The 18,476-nt window shown below is 31.8% G+C and overlaps 2 protein-coding genes across 12 annotated transcripts in view; both read left to right on the top strand.

Annotated features, from left to right (window-relative positions):
* LOC130445078 (anoctamin-5) overlaps nt 1–4,920 on the top strand; it is a 32,430-nt gene extending 27,510 nt beyond the window's left edge. The window contains exon 17 of the mRNA XM_056780579.1: nt 51–4,920. Within this exon, the coding sequence (XP_056636557.1) occupies nt 51–226 (176 nt within the window). The 3' untranslated portion in view covers nt 227–4,920. The remainder of the gene's footprint in view (nt 1–50) is intronic.
* Nucleotides 4,921–9,351: 4,431 nt separating this feature from the next.
* The window catches only part of LOC130445526 (RB1-inducible coiled-coil protein 1), a 62,927-nt gene continuing 53,802 nt past the window's right edge, over nt 9,352–18,476 (top strand). For 4 of the 11 annotated variants that reach the window (XM_056781271.1, XM_056781229.1, XM_056781221.1 and 1 more), the window contains exons 1-2: nt 9,381–9,650; nt 12,106–12,216. In XM_056781271.1, coding sequence (XP_056637249.1) covers nt 12,149–12,216 — 68 coding nt within the window. In that variant the 5' untranslated portion in view covers nt 9,381–9,650; nt 12,106–12,148. Of the gene's footprint in view, nt 9,868–12,105; nt 12,217–18,476 lie in introns of all 11 variants that reach the window. The other 7 variants (XM_056781279.1, XM_056781248.1, XM_056781212.1 and 4 more) reach the window with 3 other exon arrangements.

Raw genomic sequence — 18,476 nt, 5'->3', positions numbered from 1 at the left:
TTCCTCGTATAAATTTAACATTAAATTTTTATGTTTCGTTCGTGTTGTAGGTAAAACCCCCTCAGAATTAGAAAAGATAAAGAATCTTAATGAAGCACCAACATCTCTAGAACAATGGGATAGAATGCTGAGTGAATCGATTGGTCGTTTCCAAGTTAACCGGTTAAACTGTACGATTCCATCAAATTCTACTCGCGAATCTCCACTTTCGCAAGTTAGTATTTAACGTCGTTATGCCCTTTTATTGTTATTAGTCACTTAAATTATCAAGGTAGCTATTTTAATACCATAAAGCTGTTCTTTAAATACATTTTATGGAATAAATAATTGCTAGCCAATTGATGGAAAACAAAATTATATATTTGATGAAAAATATTCTGTAACTTTATATTTCATTGTGGTACTGTAGAAGCTATTTCTATTTGAGCACACATATGATAAATTATAATATAGTATGTGACTCATTACCATGAATAGAATAAAATTTCTATTTTTCATCGTTATAATTCCAAAAACTTTAAAATATTAAATTTCATTTGAAAAAAAAGGAAGTTATTAGGTATATAAATTTTATTTTCTATAAATTTAGTACAGATTTTATAAACCGCAATGCTAGATTCTTTTAATAGATAAGATTAAGTTGTTTAGGGAGTCTTTTTCAAAAAAAAAATATATGAACAATAAAATTCAATGAAACATAAAGAAAACTAAGATTCAAATAATAAAACTAGAAGAGTGGTCTTCCAGGGGGAGTACCGGAATGACTCTTTATACGAAGAAAAAAATTAAAAATAAATGTATAAAAATATATTACGAAAAAAACTGACATAATTGACCAATGTGGTTTTTCTATATGCTTACAAATATCATTTTTAAAGCGAGAAATTGAAAGGATGGGAAAAAAGATTTAGAACTGTTTCAAACAATATAGAAAATTAACCTGGTAACTCCTCTGGCAACCCAATCGGCTGTAAAAACTCCTGGTAACTTTCTGTGACCACTTCTACTTTCTGGTAAGCTATTCAAATTGAGTTTTCCTTCCTCGGGCATCGGTATGGCGGATAAAAGTAATTTCTATTCTACTCCGTAACGACAGTCGAATTCTTCACTACAAGTACACGCAATGAAGATTGAAAAATACAAAAATTTTATATATTGCCTCTGGTCTACTCCCTTTATAAGGATGGCTTGAAAAAACTCTGGGAGCTATGCCACAATATAACACAGATATAATTATATCAGAAACGATCTTCTTCTTAGACTACTCAGACGGAAGAGAGCGTTTTAGTAACTCTTGCAACCGTCTTCGATGTAGAACTGCCAACTTAGTACTATCAACAATAAGCACTTTGCTTGACCTATCAGCTCATATACATCGTCTAAAATAAAACATTTCGCAGTATTTATTTTTTAACATATTTACCAACTAAAACAATCAACGCCATCGTACTGCTTCAACTTGCTAATCAATTTTTACTTCTATCTCTATCTATCTATTTATCCATCTCTATTTGACTCTAAGTATAGAAGGATAGTGAGAGGATCGACATGGAGGATTGTTAGATTTTGAATAGCATGTAATCCAATTAGAGTAGTGTGAAGGAGTTTTATTCCTTTTGTGTCCAACTTTCAGCATTCACAAGGTGGTAACTATACCTGACGCCAGATTCAAAACTGAATTGTTCAAAATCTCTTACATTTGATCATAGAGTTTATTCCTCAAAAATTTATATACCTAGTAAACTACCGATATGACCAATAAACGTAATAAGATCAAGATCAATAAAAAAATCTCATAAAATACTCTTCAGCATATCAAACTCATATATATTTTTTAAGAATTTATTTATATCGATAAGTTTCTCAAAAATCTAGTAAATTGTGATCTTACTATGTATATTTTCTGTGATCCATATAAACTGACATATAGATGATGAATCAAGTGAAAAAATTATGATAAGCACTAAGTTCAATGGAGAAAGGTCGAGAAAATAAAGTACAAAACGGATCATGATGCAATAAAGTGTATTCAATTCGGGGGAGCCTTAAAATTCAAAACTATTGCTGGAAATGACTTTAATTTAACTACTCTGGAGTTTTCGAGGTCGCTGAACACAAATATCACGACAGAAAAAGTCTATGAGGTACCTGATGCCCAGGATGACTGACATCTGCATCTGGGATTGGTTTTTGAGATTGTTGAACACAAATATCATGACCTGCGAGGTACCTAGTAACCAAGGTGGCTAGTTTAAACGTTATCTCCTTGAGTCCCGTGGAAATTGGTTATGAAATTACCCCATATATACACCCAGGGATTTCAAGATCACTGAACGCGATGATCACGACGACGATGACCTGTGGGGAACCTCGTTCCAAGTAAAGTTGGTTTATACGTTGTCTCCTGGATTAAATTGACCAAACATATACATCCTGGGGGTTTTCGAGATCGCTAAACACGAATATCACAACGGCGTTGACAAGCAAAGTATCTGTTGCTCAGAGAGGCTGGTTTATACGACGTCTCCTCGAGCGCTGTGGAGCCAAATATGCTCGGTGGGCCAGCCATATGTGTAATTTTTATGGGGACTAAATGCTGTTCTTTCAATTCCTATTCCCAATTAGTAAGATTCATGCCGCATTGATTCCCATAAAGCCACATTTCCACTTGCAAATGAACTCTTTTCAAACTTATTAAAATGATATTGAAACCCACCTAGTAGTAAAACTGAACTTATTTCCGGCAAGATTTTCTGTGTTATACGTACACTTTTCAAAATGCAGAAATTCCTCTGTTTTGCCCTTTTTGGGCTTTTATTTTTTTGTCTAGTACAAAGTTATCATAAATGTATAGACAAAAATAATTTTTCTTCTTAATTCAGAATCTACTTCTTAATTTATGCAAAATTTGTCACTGTTACCGACGTTTTTTTTTTAATATATGAAAAACGTTTGTTTTTGGATTATGTTTATTTGATGTTTAATGTTATTTTTATTAATTAGAAAAATTATAATTTCGTGGTGTAAACTTATATATACTATCGGTCAAAAAATTTGCACACCCTATAGTCTGCGTGATAAACGATCGATTTTGATATTTATATTTTAAGGAACATATATAATTTCCAAATATTTCAAATTTCTAGTTTAAGTTTCTTTTTAACTTAGTTATCATTTTTCGTTTCCTCCCATCTCTATTCTTTTGACTTCAACTAAGTTACCAAATAGTTTCTTGTGTCAGCCGACATCATCATGACGAACCCGTTGTAAGAAGGGTCATATAACATAGTAAAAAAAGCGCGCGGGAGTTGACTGTTGAAGCATATTCTGTGAATAATCCGAAAGACGTACAGTATCTGGAATAGACGTTATTTTGTTTTAAAGACTTGAAAGACGTAAGATGACGGTTACTAAGTTACCAGTCGCCCTTCCTCCAAAATATCTCCAAACCAACCTCCAGCTTCTGCCGTGTTTTATAGTCGGGATTACACTTGGATCTAACATCCGTTCTTCTTTTAACTTGTTGTCAATCTCTTTTTCACTGTAGAAGTATTGAAAGACAGATCCATAGACTCATTGATCTGAGCTGATATCTCTGGGCTAGTGAGTCGTCGAGTCACGTTTACTAATCAATACGTTTATCTTCAGCGGTTGTGGTTCATCGAGGCTTTATCATTGGTTTTGCCCATTTTAAAACTTACATTATGCGAGAACTAAATCAAATCATATAAGAATCTCACAAAAAGATGCCTTAGTCGGACAAGTATGAATCACAACATTTCTTCCCTCTCACAGGGCTAACTGGGACTAAAGTCCAATCCAAATAACAAAAAATAATTTTCAGTTAATGAATAATCAACAAATCAGGCGGTACTTGCAAGTTTTAATTTATCGCACTCACCGACAAAATATAAACATGCTCTTAAATAAAGTAAACAAATAACGGACATTATTATTTTTGATTTGTTAAAGTTTATTTTTTTGAAATTTAATGAATGGATTATGAGGTTGGCCAAAACTTCTGCCCGGTACTGTATATATGTGCATATAATAATTGAGCCATTTCTCTTAATTAATAAATTGTAGATGTAACCCTTAACCAATGAATGAAATGAGAAAAAACAGTAATTTAGTCTATATTCAACAATGTTACCTGTATGATCATTAATACCGTTTACTAAATTTGATGATTAGTGCACGGAAATGGAATAATATTTTCCAAACCATCGATATTGTTTCGATCAGTTTTCTTAGGATTGTATATGTGTGTGTTGTTAAAAATTCAAATTATTATAATAAAAAATAGTGATACTTGTTAATGATATTATTTAGTTTATATGTTGTTACGATGATCCGGGTATTTCCCGAGGAACTTCTAATTTGCTTTTAATATAACACCCTGGTTTTATTGCTTATTGGAAACATTATATGTTTGAAATGCATTCAGTTCATTATTATTCCATTTTTTTGCAAATTAACAAAAAATTATTTTTTGGAAACAAAAAGAATCTAGTCAACAATTATCTTAATTTGACTGAACTAAGTCTGAAGCAGCTTTCTAATTATTTAGAAATCAATAAAAATATGAGAACTCAAGATTTAGTAGTTGATTCGGTTATATCAAATACTATTTAACCTACTTTTCCTGATCATATCTCTTTTTTTCTTCTCTAATGAATTTAACGCTACGGTAAGTTTTTGCTTGCAACTCTATATTTGAATAGAAATATTTCTGTAAAATTTTGGGAAAACTAAATTTGAAAATATATTAATGTTTTCGTGTTAATTGTATATTTCTAGTATTTGTACATTTTAATCTGAAATCGGTTGTGATGTTTCAAATACTGCTTGTTAATAATATACTTGCCCTTTATCCATCTGTATTATTTTTACAGTTAAATAAAAGTATTTTCAAATAAACATTTTATTTCTTCCCCTTCCTTATTAATAAAGTTCTAAATTCGGTATTTGTACTCAGAAAAACCCCAATAATTTCGCGGGAGAATGAGTTTTATAGAAACTGTATAACCTGCCAAGCGACCTGTCAAATATTTTTTCTATTTCTTTAATTATTGTGACACGGAAAGCACTTGGAAGTAGAATATATTAGAATGGGTATAAAACAGAAGTGACTACTCTGTCACAATAATTAATGAACGAAGTAACAAAAAGAAAGACGTAATAGGCTCTTTATCATGGTACAACTACCTTTGAGGGCTTGGTATAAATTTTATAAATTGCATAAATAGCATTTCAATCCTTCATAGGCGACACATATGAAAGTCAAGTAAGTGCATTGAAAGATACTTTGACAACCAACATTTTTTTGGATAGGGTAAACTCCTAGAGTAATTTATACAAGAATATTCTACAATCACTTTTTTCACAAAATTATAAAACATTTCTTCATTTATACTATTGATTTCTACTAGAAACTAAAAAGGTTGGGTCTATTGAAATGTGTCTATAGTGTAAATCCGAAATTCAGACAGTCACATCTCGGTTTCTAAGTAGATCATGTAGAGCAACCTGCGGTGATTGAATACTGGCGTTTGGAAGAGTTGCCTTTATGCAACCTAACAAAGATTCTTGGGGTTAATGAGTCATGCGTGGATTTGTTGTTCCTGTAACAACAGATACGACAACTGGGTGTCGGCCATATTGTTGAAACTGAACATGAGAAGAGACATCGAAATGTCAAAGATGATCTGAGACCTTGAATTTACAAAAAAGTCTCAATTACTCCTGGGGGCGCAGGACATGAATTTCAGTAGGGAAATTGAAATCAAGTGGAAAGAAAGTAACACTATTCAGTTATATATTGTTTCATTGAAGAGAAAGATATAGGAGGGCGCATAAAATGATATAGGAGAATGGAAAGCAATGAAAGTGAGAAGAAAAGTTATTCAGATATTAAGACAAAATGTGATAAGAGTTAAATCCTGATTCCAGACGAGCAAGAGGAAATAAGAACACTCTGGTACCAATGAACAACAAGTGGAATACAAACCTTACCAAGCACTATCACACTTTCCCCTGGCAGCACTTTCACACAAGGATGGAATGCAAGGTTAGAGGTGAGGAAATTGTCAGCATCTAAACTCTCGTAATTCTTCATAGCTGCTTTGGTCGTAAAGTTCATGCGGATTGTCCGTGATGCCAATGCTGTGGAGATGGCGTCTTAGATGGCAGTATCCTGTTACTACTCGGACTTCGCGCCTGTTGAAGCAGTTGTTCAGTGTGAGACGCACAAGGTCCACATATGTGTGCCTTTGCTTGACTCATATTAGATGTATCTATCCATCTCTGCCGAAACCGCTTTGCGAGGAGACCGCGATAGCAACACTTTTAGCTACACCAAATGGTTCTGGGCCAATCGGTTAGTTTGATGATCCCATTCTGGTAAATGAGTCCCCCTCGGTAAGTTTTTTGGTTTGTTTTCGCAAGGGTAGACCTTGCGAAAAGTGAATGGCACTAGAGGTTAGTGTTAGCCGTTATGCTATCGAAAGTCATGCATAATGTGATACAATACTATTCCTTATAATTTACCTTGCAAGAAAAGATCGATTTAAACGTACTACTACAAGAAAAAGTTTTAAAAAAAGCATCTAAAGAAGAAGAAGAAAACGCCGCGGTTATAATCAAACTCCAATCGGAAGGGGAAAATTTGGTAAAATCGAAATTGTATCTATGGGATACCCTACGTAACCTATAGTAAAAAATACTTTACGATTAATAGTTTTTAATATACAAAAATTGTCATTGTTTTCCGACCCTTTCATGCATCACAATTTTATCTTTATTATTTATTTATTTTACAAATACACTAAAAGTAGATTCAATCACGTATTTCCACAAAATCATTTTGTGAAAATAGCTTTCGAAATAACAGTACATCCTTCATAAAATGTTTGTTACCAACAAGAAATATTATTATTTTGTTCATATATAAGTTATTCAATTGGGTTATTCTGTAAATCAACAATATAAAGATTATAAATGTTCCTGTCCAGGCTAATACTACAGTTACTTGAATAGCCGTATCACCGATGACACTTTTACCAAAAAACAGAAGTCAATCTTATCAGTAAATATCATATTTTGAACAATTCTTCACAGTAAATATTTATTTTCATAGACGTACGTAAAAAATGCCAGTTCACCATTCTATTATAAATATTTTATTTTTTGTAAATTCAATTTAAAATATCCACTAAAAATATAATCTACAACTTCCTAAATCTTTTTTACGAATTAAGCTAAGCTCTACTTCTCTTTCTATGAATCCATCTCCTTCTCATCCTTGATTCCAAATTATTTGCTTTGTGTATTTTTCTTTATTTATTCAATGTTTTGTGTCTTCTATTGATGTTTCTGACTCGATTTTAACTTAACTAATCCAAGCTCTGCGGTGGAAACGAATCCTATATTAGAGCCGTTCAAATCAATCCAATCCAAAATAAAACTTATTACCCAAAATCACAAAACCCGTCCGAATAGTGGTGGTAATTTTCTCCTCCATTTCTATTTTATTTTGTTTTTATTTAAAATTAAATACATATTAAAATCAATTTTCTCCAAAAAATTTATTTGACAATACTTTCAAAAGCCAAATTTTAATAACATAAGGTACGACCATGATTTTAAACCATAAATTACCCCACTTAATGTGTTACATTTGTCTTGAGGCGACTGTACTTCTTTACTTAGGTAAGTAACCCTTAGCAACAAAGTATAAACTTTCATTAGAAAATTTATAATAGTGGACTGAGTGTCTTCCCTTTTTTTTGGAAATATTTATTTATAGTTTTCTATTATTTCATATACAAAATAAAAGTTGTGTAAAATATGTTGCATAAAGCAAGAGAGGATATTTGATATATTTTTCAGATACTATTGGTTAGTAGATAATTTTAAATATCAACATAACAATCCATTTTTTTATCGATATATCAAAATGAAATAATATATATCTATGTTAAAAGAAAGACCCTTAAGTTGTTGAGCATTTATGTAATAATTTCACATTAAAAAATCTTATTTTAAATTTGAACTATATAATTTAGAGAGTGTATATATCTCCATTGGGACGGATTTATTTCGTTAGCTCTGGAATATTAAATTCAATCATTAAATACAAATTTTTAACAACTTGACCGAATCATAATATTGTTGATTTGATTAAGACGTGTTTTTACCAACCAATAAAAATTGATATTGCATTAAATAAAACGCAGTAACGATGGGAAGGTTTGATAATTTTATCATAATGCTAGATAAATTGGGTTTTTCGGCCTTTTTATCATGAATCAACAGTGATTAGATTTGGGTAAATAATCAGTTCTAATATTCACACACCACATAATATATATTGTATTTGAATATAATTTTTAGACTATATTCGTGAATAGCTAATTGATTTCTTTTCTGGAGTCCGCTGATCTACTTGACATGTTTCTAACTTTATTTAATTCACAAAAATTATAATTTGTCTTCTAAAATTAATTTTTCCGTCGATATCTTAAGCCAATAATTGATATTTTTTCTTTTAATGTGTTCCTCTCTAGTTTTTACATATTCATTACTTTGAAAATATTTATCAATGATCTTTTAATGCACCACAATAAAAAATTCTAACAGGGAATCCGAATATACTTAGGATTCGTCTAAAGACCCTAAAGCAGTGAAAAGTAGGGAATGTTATAGTGTCGTAGCATTAAGTTATGAAACAACTCAAGTCATATTTTGGCTTCACAACTTGTAGGTTGTACCTTGGCGGACGCGATAAATTATGGAATATTCACTTTCAGTTTTTCGCCAGTTATAACAAATGTGGTTGTGGACTTAAGGCTCCAGCTTGATAGCATTTTGGACTTTTAGTGCTATTCACATCATTAAATCTCACCCAACACGATTTCTTGTGGTTTTTTAAGAGCTGTAAGTACAATTATATAATTATACATTATCGTTGTAAGCAATTAAAGTTCATCATTAGCAAAAATTATTTGAAATACTTGCCTGATCTCAAATTTCTTCCAAATTATATACATTTCTATATATTTAAAATGTAATCTAAATCGTAAAATTTATCTAACCACGGTTTGTTAACTTATTGAGCACATTGAGTGATAATATTATGTTCTAATCTAGTTTGGAGATTTAAATGTCGATTCATGTTTAAATAACATCAGTTCGCTAACTTCTGTTTGCAAAAAAAATTGTATATCAGCTGACTTTCCACATTAGAAATTATGCTGATAGTTGTTTGAATAACGTCATTTTATACATGTTCGATCCGACCCGTTTGTGCAGTATACATTTACAAAAACAAATATCCCTAAATTTTCCCCCGAAATATAAAATGGCCTTGGTGATAATGAATTGCATGTCACAAGTCGTTTTAAGTTTGCAAAATAACACTTCCTAGTCAGCTGATTGTTAATTTACGTTTTGAAATAGAATGTCTAATTATAACCAGTCGTGTATATTGAAACGAAATGATGAAAATTGAAGTAATTTGTAGTGAAAATGGTGGAAACAAAAAGATTAGTGTTTACCAATATCAGCTGCGAAAATGCCATTAAACTGTCATAACAATGGTTGAAAAAAACTAAAAATTCTTTGTGATCGGAGTGTCCAACACCTCTTAGGTGCGATTTAGTATTAAAAATCGTTTTTACGCATTTGATTTAAAACATGTTCGGGAGTTCATGAATTATTGTTTCTTTGTTTATTTTTGTGTTGGGTAAACACATTCTAATTTTCCAAAATAGTCGTTAACTAGTTGTGCTTAATTGTGTTTATTTAATTAAATGTTATGTTTTTGTTGATAAGGATACCCTACATATACGATACAGTATCGACTCGGTAGGTTTTTAAGTATATTTATACAAGTTAATTATGGAGTAAGTACTTATGTGATTATGTTTTTTCTAACTTCAGTTTGTTTCTTAATTACCATATTGTCTTTATTTTATTCTACCTTATTTAATGAGGGTTAACGAATGGCGATTCTAATGTAGACATAAAAAATTATATTACAAAAACCAGTTAATTCGTACTAATTTTGAAAAAATATCTAAAGTACTGTATCTATATAAATTGAATGAGAGATTAAGAAACTGAGATATGTGATTTGAATTAAATAAATTGAACCGTATATTATACTAAATGTTGTAAGATTGTATCAATAAAAATATTTTTGCTGTAATCAATGGCCAGTGACCTAAGTTGAAAATAAGTATAAAAAATAACTGTTTCTTTTAAATCAGTTCAAAATACACATTCTAGATAATTCTTGACAATATTTTCATAATTATTAAATCCTGTTATTGATAACAATCTTATCTACATTCTACCTTGCTATCCATATTCACAAAAATGAGTCATGTACATTTCACATACTCAATAATTTGTATTGTTGGTATTCTATCAATTTATAAGTATCAAGTCACTACAAGTTCGAATATTTTGAATGTGATGAACTTTTTTGTATGAAAATAACATCTTGAAAATACAACTTCAATTATTGCTCACAAACAGTCCACTAAAGGACATTTAATAAGAATGTGAATAAATGAAACAATTATTTCATTGTACTTTAATTATTTATTAAATATAATACGTTATTAAAGTTTAGATTAATCTTTGTTTTCACATAAACTTCACAAAACATTGTTAATATGGTTCATTATTTTTCCTATCCTGCTTCCAATTTTTGCTATCCATTTGCAGTCTACTTCAAATTTAGGACATTTTATAAGTTGATATATCTGGAGCCTTTTAAAAACCTCTGGTACCATTTTGATGTCTATATAGGACTACAATCAAAATTTCCATTTCTGTACCAATTATATACTTCTCAATCTGAACTGCACAATCAAAATTCCTTTTATCCACACCAGACCTTTAGATCAACAATAGCACAGACTCTCCACTATGATTAACTTCAGCATACATTCTTCACTCTCTTGTTCAACTGCTGCCAGATAAAACTGAAAACCAAAAATTTATTTGTAGGTCCAGTATAACTTTTCTTGGCATACTCTACGTTTGTTGGAAAAACAATACATTTAATATTAAATATTTTTATGCAGCTTTCCAATTTTCCAACTATCCTCCTTCTGTATGTGGACATTCTCACAAGTTGATTGAAATGTTCTGCTATTTCTGGTACAATTATGCAATAAATTTTGTTGTTACTGATCACTAGTCTTGCTTCTATTCTTTAAGAGATTCTTTACACCTTTGTTACCTGATACCTTGACTCAATCACTGTTGTTCAAACTTAAAAATCCAGAACCTAATCAATTAGTTTAAAATATATGCACACAAAAGTTTCCAGCCTTTATACTTTAAGGTATAATGAGTAGTGCCACTTTAGGAGAAAATCTAATAAACGGAATTGCAGCCGAATCTATTAATGTGGGATAGCTTTAATTGCCACAGATTTTTGTTTTCTATTTCAAGCTCTCCCAGGTGTAGTGCTCTGGAATTCCTTAGAGTTTCACACTTTATGAGAATATAGCGATTTCATCCTCTATCCAATAAAATCTGCACGCCGCATTACCTGCTAGATCTAGCGTCTTCAGGTGTTTGTTGAGGCGACAGTGCCCCAATAGTTAGGTTGATACTTGATACATTCAGAGTCTTTGCCTATCTCAGCCCCTGTAGGTTGTTCCAATACTTGGTTTTGCTCCTATATACATTATTTTCCAATGCTTTCTCCATTGTTCTGAGGCTGATACTACAGAAGGGTTCACATCCCACAAATTGAAAATATGTATTTATAATATATACATACTTGTGAAAATAACCATAATTCTTAGACATCAGTTCCATTTGGAATAATAAACAAATATTTACATTATTTTTTTACAGTTATTAAACGAAACGATAAACTTCATGTAATCCACTTTTAAACCTTGTCCTGACGTGTTGCATTATTTTCAGTTCAAAATACAATTTGAATACTACTAGTGTTTAACAAGACTAATAATTATAAGAAGGTTAAGTGTCGAATTGTGCAATTGTGTTGAGTCTGTATCCTTATCAGCAAAACATTTTTGTTTGCTTTGTTTTAAATATTGTGAACAATCTTTTCAGGTATGCTTAGAAGATTGTTATTTGAATAAATTTGAGACTCAAGATGCTGCACATATTCCATGTCGATGCCGGTCAAATGATCACATTAGATATGAATCTAGCCCTTGAAACGTAAGTCTTATTTTTATCTCATATTCCAATAAAACAATGTGATCTCTTTGTACACATAAAATAGAGTGATGTAAATATAGAAAAATTGATTCTTGGGATAATATATTTGGATGTAAACTTTTTCTTCCAGTTACCACATACTTTTTAATATTTTTTCCTGATACAATATGAATATGTGTAGAGCATAGTTTTCTAGATAGTTATTGTGATTTATTAACATGTTACTATGGTTATGTGGTAGGGTTTCAACTATTGGTGAATTTAGCAAACTATATAATTTGCCTTTCTGGTGAAGCATGTACTTAGTCTTTCATCAATTGGAACTTGTTTCCCTGCTAGTTATAATATTTTTTCATGTATGTGTCGATTTACATGTACATTCCTACGCGGACGTCTAAAAAATTTGAATTGTTACTTATTTGTTTATGAGATAAATATCTATATCAAAATGCTTCCAAATAATATTTATTGATAACAACTAAAAGTTGGAAAACACTTGAGCTTACAATTAAAAAAGAATGTATCAATAGATGTCATGAAAATATGATTCATTTTTTAATAATTCTTAGAATGAACTAACAGTGGAGAAAAAAATATTTAAAGTAACATCAATATAATATTCAATAAAAGAAAACTAAACTATAAGAAAAGTATATAAATATTTTACTTTATTTTCAATCCAAGCTTTCTCTACCAATTCACTATCTAGTCTGACATATTTATCCTTGAACGGATTTTTTAAACTTTTTGTGTGATTATTTTCCTGCAAAACAAGTCCAAAATTATTAAGTTGCCTTGAGCTATCAAGTGCTTGAATGTCCTATTGACTGGAGATTCAAACGGTGCTTCAAGGAACCCTCCAATCTTTCTGTCTCATCAGTCCATGCTGTGGAGTAGTAGGTGACTTCTACCAAGTAACTGAGGCAATGCTTGATGACAATTACCCTAAACTATTAAGCATCTTGATCACCAGCTTGTTTTGATATAAATCACAGTCAGTGTTAGTTTTAAGTACGAAGAAGGTTTTTACTAAGTAGAAGGTAGTGAATTCGATGCCTTCCAACAAGTAACTGACGCAATGTTTGATGATAATTACCCGAAACTACCAAGCAGCTTGATCACCTGCTTGTCTTGATATAAATCACAGTTGAAGCTTATTTTAAGTATTAAGAAGGTTTTTACGAAGTAGTAGGTAGTGAATTACATGACATTAACTAAAATTTTTGATAACTTATTCAGTAGTCTAAGGACATCTTTAGATATTTCTTTGTTTAATATTGTTATATGTTCGTTATTATATTGTTCGTGTAGCCCTTGTGTCACAGCTCTGGTATAATAAACTGAACACCCATCTAACTATAAAAGTAGATTGAATCATTAATTGGTAACTCGATGCGGCTTCCCAAAAATTTAAACTTTGAAAGGTTCTCCATTGAAATTTTTCTCAAAAACAAAAGGAAAAATAATTATTTCGTTTATTATCTCACAGCAGGGGTTGATTTTTGGTAATACTACCTTTTAAGCTTTATTATTCAATTGGCTTTATCTCCAGCCCAATAGTAACAATGTTGTGGTGTTAATATTCCATTTGTAGTGAACATAGCTTTGACAGTAAAAAATACATTTTTAAAACATATCTGTTGTTTAAATATGAGAGTAAGTCCATTAACAATATTTCAAATTCTTAGTCTTGTCGCCTTTTTGCAACGTGTGTAAAATTTTTTGTTTTAAAAAAGGATTAGTTTCTTTTGCAACAGGCTAATAGATTCATGGTGAACATTATAATTTATATTGACATTTCTTCGAATGGTACTAGGATTATTTCTAAAGTATTTTAGAATAAATTATTAATTTTCGTTTCTCTGATACACAGGATTAATTCTTTGGTGTTTTGATACCATACAAATAGTTTCTTGATGGTATTTCTAAAACTGCTACTAGGATCGTTCTTAAAATAATTTAAAAGAAGTTTCTCATTTCTGTTTCTCCTATGCACAGGATTAATTTTTTATTATCACACAAGTTTTATTAAATGTTAAGTATCACATGCTCTATTCCATGAAAGGCTTTACTTTATTTAGTAATCATCTACTGTCTGGTGAATAATGTTAATTTAAATGAAACTTAAGTGATGCACAGGATCATTTTTAGATGTTTTTATTGTCATACAAGTTTCATTAAATGTAAATTGTCAAATACTCTATTCCATCAAAGGCTTTACTTTAGTTATTAATCATCTAGTGTCTGGTGGATAATTTCAGTTAATTTTAGAGACGCTTTGATGCATCTACAGTTTATTTTAAAGTCCGATTGGTTCTCGGGAATCAAATTATAAGAACAGGTACCAAATCGTTCATTTACTATAAAGTAATTTTTAGGGAAAGGATATTACGAGTAGTATCATTCGCAATAGAATCTCCTAAGTGAATAGTTTCTTGATGCCCCTTCAAATCTATATTGGCATTTCTAAAACTGCTACTAGGATTGTTCTTAAAATAATTTAAAAGAAGTTTCTCATTTCTGTTTCTCCTATGCATAGGATTACTTGTTTCAGCATACTACAGGCATAAACTCCTCTGACACTTCTGTTATGTCTTCTAAAAGAGACGTGTGATTTCAATTTTTTATGTCACATTTAATATTTTCAGGTATGTTACATAATAAAGTAGTTACTGTATATAAATCATATTTTTGATGCTATGCATAAATTTCCAATGTCACTAAAATCGTAACTTTCAAAAATTAACATAATTTCCATGGAAATTAAGATTGATTTCCATTGCCATATATTGATATAAGGTGGACTTTTGCACCTGGTTATGGAAGTTTTCCAACTTCAAGTTGATTGTACATATTAACACTGTATATATAGAATAAACCAATATTATTTTATGTTTAACATTTTCAAAAATTTAAAATCAAAAGTAAAAACAACCGGAATGAAAATATATAGTGTGTAGGTAAAAATATCTAACACTACCGGCCAAACGTTTTTGTTTAAGGGGAAGTAAGACACTGCTTTCTGACTTCCCTGTCCAACTTGTTCCATAACATCTCAATTGGGTTGAGATCAGGCGACTGTGGCGTCCAAATATTATTTTCAGTACATTCTTCCTTCCTTTTCAGCAAATCAGGCGTTGGCCAGGACGTTCCTCAAACTTCGACTCATTACTCCATAAAATTCGCTCCCACTCTTCATGCGCTCAATTTTTATGTTTTTTAGCCCACTACAATCTCCTAATTTTATTTTGACGAAGAGGTTTCTTCACTACCATCCTTCCAAAAAGGCCAGAACTCAATCTCTCTTTTACTGTAAAGGTACTCAAAGGCAGATCCTTGGATTCATTGATTTGATCTGCTATCTTTGAGCCCGTGTGTTGTCGATCACGTTTACTGATCTTCAGCGTATGTGGTTTTTCAAGGTCGCCCTGAACGTTGTAGTCCTCGGTACGTCGAGGTATTTTTAATTTAGCGGCAATGGTACTTTTTTGGTTTTACCCATTTTAAAACTTACAAGCCTGAAATAGCGAGAACGAAAACAATTCATGTACGAATCTCACAAAAAGATGCCTTGGTCCAAAAACTATAAATCACAACACGTTCTTTCGACTGACAGGCATAACTAGGTCTAAACTACAATCATAAACACCAAACAAATAATTCAATGTTAAAGAATAATAATCAAATCAGACGGTACTTGCAAGCTTTAACTTTTCGCACTCACCGATAAAATATAAAATAAAATACGCGCTCATGTAAGTAAACAAATAACGGACACTATTATTTTTGGTTTGTAAGACACCGTTTCGACCTTCGCTTGACAATATGAAAGATATTTAATTTTTATAAACCAGGGGCAATCTATCCTATATTAAAGAGAACTATAACGTTTCTTATTGAAAATTTGTGGAGCTTAGAAATTTTATTTTGGAAAATTGATTAAGAGACACACAATAATTATAAGCAATCGAATGTTTAAAATGACCATTACTGGCATCAATTTAACGTCTTTTTTAGTTGATTATTACACCTTTGAAAACATTGAAAATTTGAAATTATTTCTAGTTGTGTTATTGTAAATTTATACACCCCATCTTGTACGTAACCCCACATGAAAATTAATTTCACTCACTTCCGTATATCACGTTCAGCTGGCCGGATCCCTATTTCCTATTCTATTCTGAAACACGCAATCCAGCTAGTTTTAATTTACTGTACAAGTTGGGTTGAACATTAACAGTCTTAATAAAAGTGAATGTGGGTAACTCATATTTTCTACTATTACCCTTTACATTTTGAGTTTGAAGTATGGAACGAATCTCGTAAAGATTATTAAATTGTTATTAGCTCTTTCGCAATGCCGAATTTTTTCAATAGGCCGATTGGGTCGCGATCTTTTTCATGTAAAAACCAAGCACAACACAAGAGGGTAAACCCTACTACAATCGAGTAGTTTGAGTGGTACCTGCCGTGTGGATATCAATCTTGAACTTCTGTAGGTTGTAGTTTTCGGGAAAAACGTGCCTTGTTCGCTGGATTCTATAGGCTTGAAATTCTCCAAAGAAAAGAGTCCCTGTATGCGAACATGGTGTTCATTAGCCATGTCTGCCTGTCGAGTAAGTCTTGTAAAAACTCTCCTAGATGGGACTATGCTGGACAGATCGGAATAGCATCTACCGTGATAGTATCGGTAAAACTGAATCAGGTCAGCGACCTTTCTTCTATTTTCTAAGCTGATGCAAATTTCTGGTAATATATAAGTCGAATTGGTCTCTCCTTTATTGAGTCGAGCATCCTCAGGAAAAAGGTATGGAAACTGGGTCTTGTAACGGATTAGAAGCTCTTGTAGAGTATACGAGGTCTGGTTATTACATAACGAAACTGGTTACGAAAAAGAGCTTTATTATAAAAATTATTCTGCATTCGAATGCTCCCCTTCAATATACTTCCCTCCCCTCGCCACACACTTTTCCATACGTTTTTTCCATTGATCGAAGCAGTGCTTGAAGTTTTCTTTGGTGAGTGCCTTTAGGAGCTCTGCCGTTTTTTGCTATATCGCTTCCTGCGACTCAAATCAAATCCCTTTCAAAGCAGATCATCTAACCTTTCAAAGAAATCTGAGCAGACCCGTTGACGCAGAAAACTTTTGATCAGGAGTCAGTTTTTTTGGCACCAACATCGCACATACTTTTGTCATGTGCAATTCCTCGTGTAAAATTTTTCTGACCGTTTCTTTATAGGCATTTACAGCCTCGGCCATCATCCGGATGCTTATTCGAAGATCTATACGTACAATTTGGTTGATTTTGGTCACTGTTTCCGGAGTTGTAACAGTAACAAGGCGACCTGGGCGCTGATCATCTTGAGTGCTCTCCCGGCCCCCACTAAAGCGCTTACACCACTCAAAAACATGCGCACTAGATAGAGAATTGTCACCATAGGCCTGTTGCATCAATTTATAGCACTCATTTGGGATTTTTTTTAATTTAACGAGAAATTTAAGATCGATACGTTGTTCCTGTTTTTCGGCACGAGAAAAAAACACGTTCGTTTCAAACCGCTATTGCACAAATACAATAATAGTAACGGAAGCGTGTTTCGGGACGTGCATAGTCAAGATATCTAGATACCTAATGCACTACTCGTTTTTTACCCCACCCGTCTAGAGCGTCCTCTAGGCGCGCAGTCTCGTTATTTAATAGCCAGACTTCGTATAGTTTTTTGGTCTTGAAGAAAGCTCCAAGTTATGCATTTTATACTTTAATTCTGTAAGCGTGAATTTGGAAGATAAAATTTAATTTCTAGCATTCATCAATGTTTACCAATGTGTGTTTAAGATATCCCAACCCACTCACTAGTTTTAATTTGAGATTGAAATAAGGTACATTCCAATTTTCCACTTAAAATGGACGGGGCCGGGCAAGTTCGCTAAATCCGGCACTGTCTTTGAAGGTTATATTGAGAAATCAATTAATAACAAACATAATTTCGCAAATAAAATTCTTGAGCTAAACACTGCTGTAGATCTTGTTAACAATAAAAAAATAACGACTAATGAAGTACAAACGGAATTTATCGTAACACGGGTCAATGTAAAATTTGACTTTGTACCAAGATATAGAAATAAATTTCTCCAATTTCTTACTTCTTACAGCTGTTTTTGTTGATAAATAGTCTTGATTTTTGGTCTCTTTTGATTGAAAATTAATTAAGTAAGACCCTTTCATATGTTTTTCTACTTCTATACTTCAATTAATTTC

This window comes from Diorhabda sublineata, chromosome 1 (genome assembly GCF_026230105.1).
Source record: "Diorhabda sublineata isolate icDioSubl1.1 chromosome 1, icDioSubl1.1, whole genome shotgun sequence".
Taxonomy (NCBI): Eukaryota; Metazoa; Arthropoda; class Insecta; order Coleoptera; family Chrysomelidae; genus Diorhabda; species Diorhabda sublineata.
The sequence above is the reverse complement of the archived record's forward strand: the minus strand, read 5'-3'. Positions and strand labels throughout refer to the sequence as shown.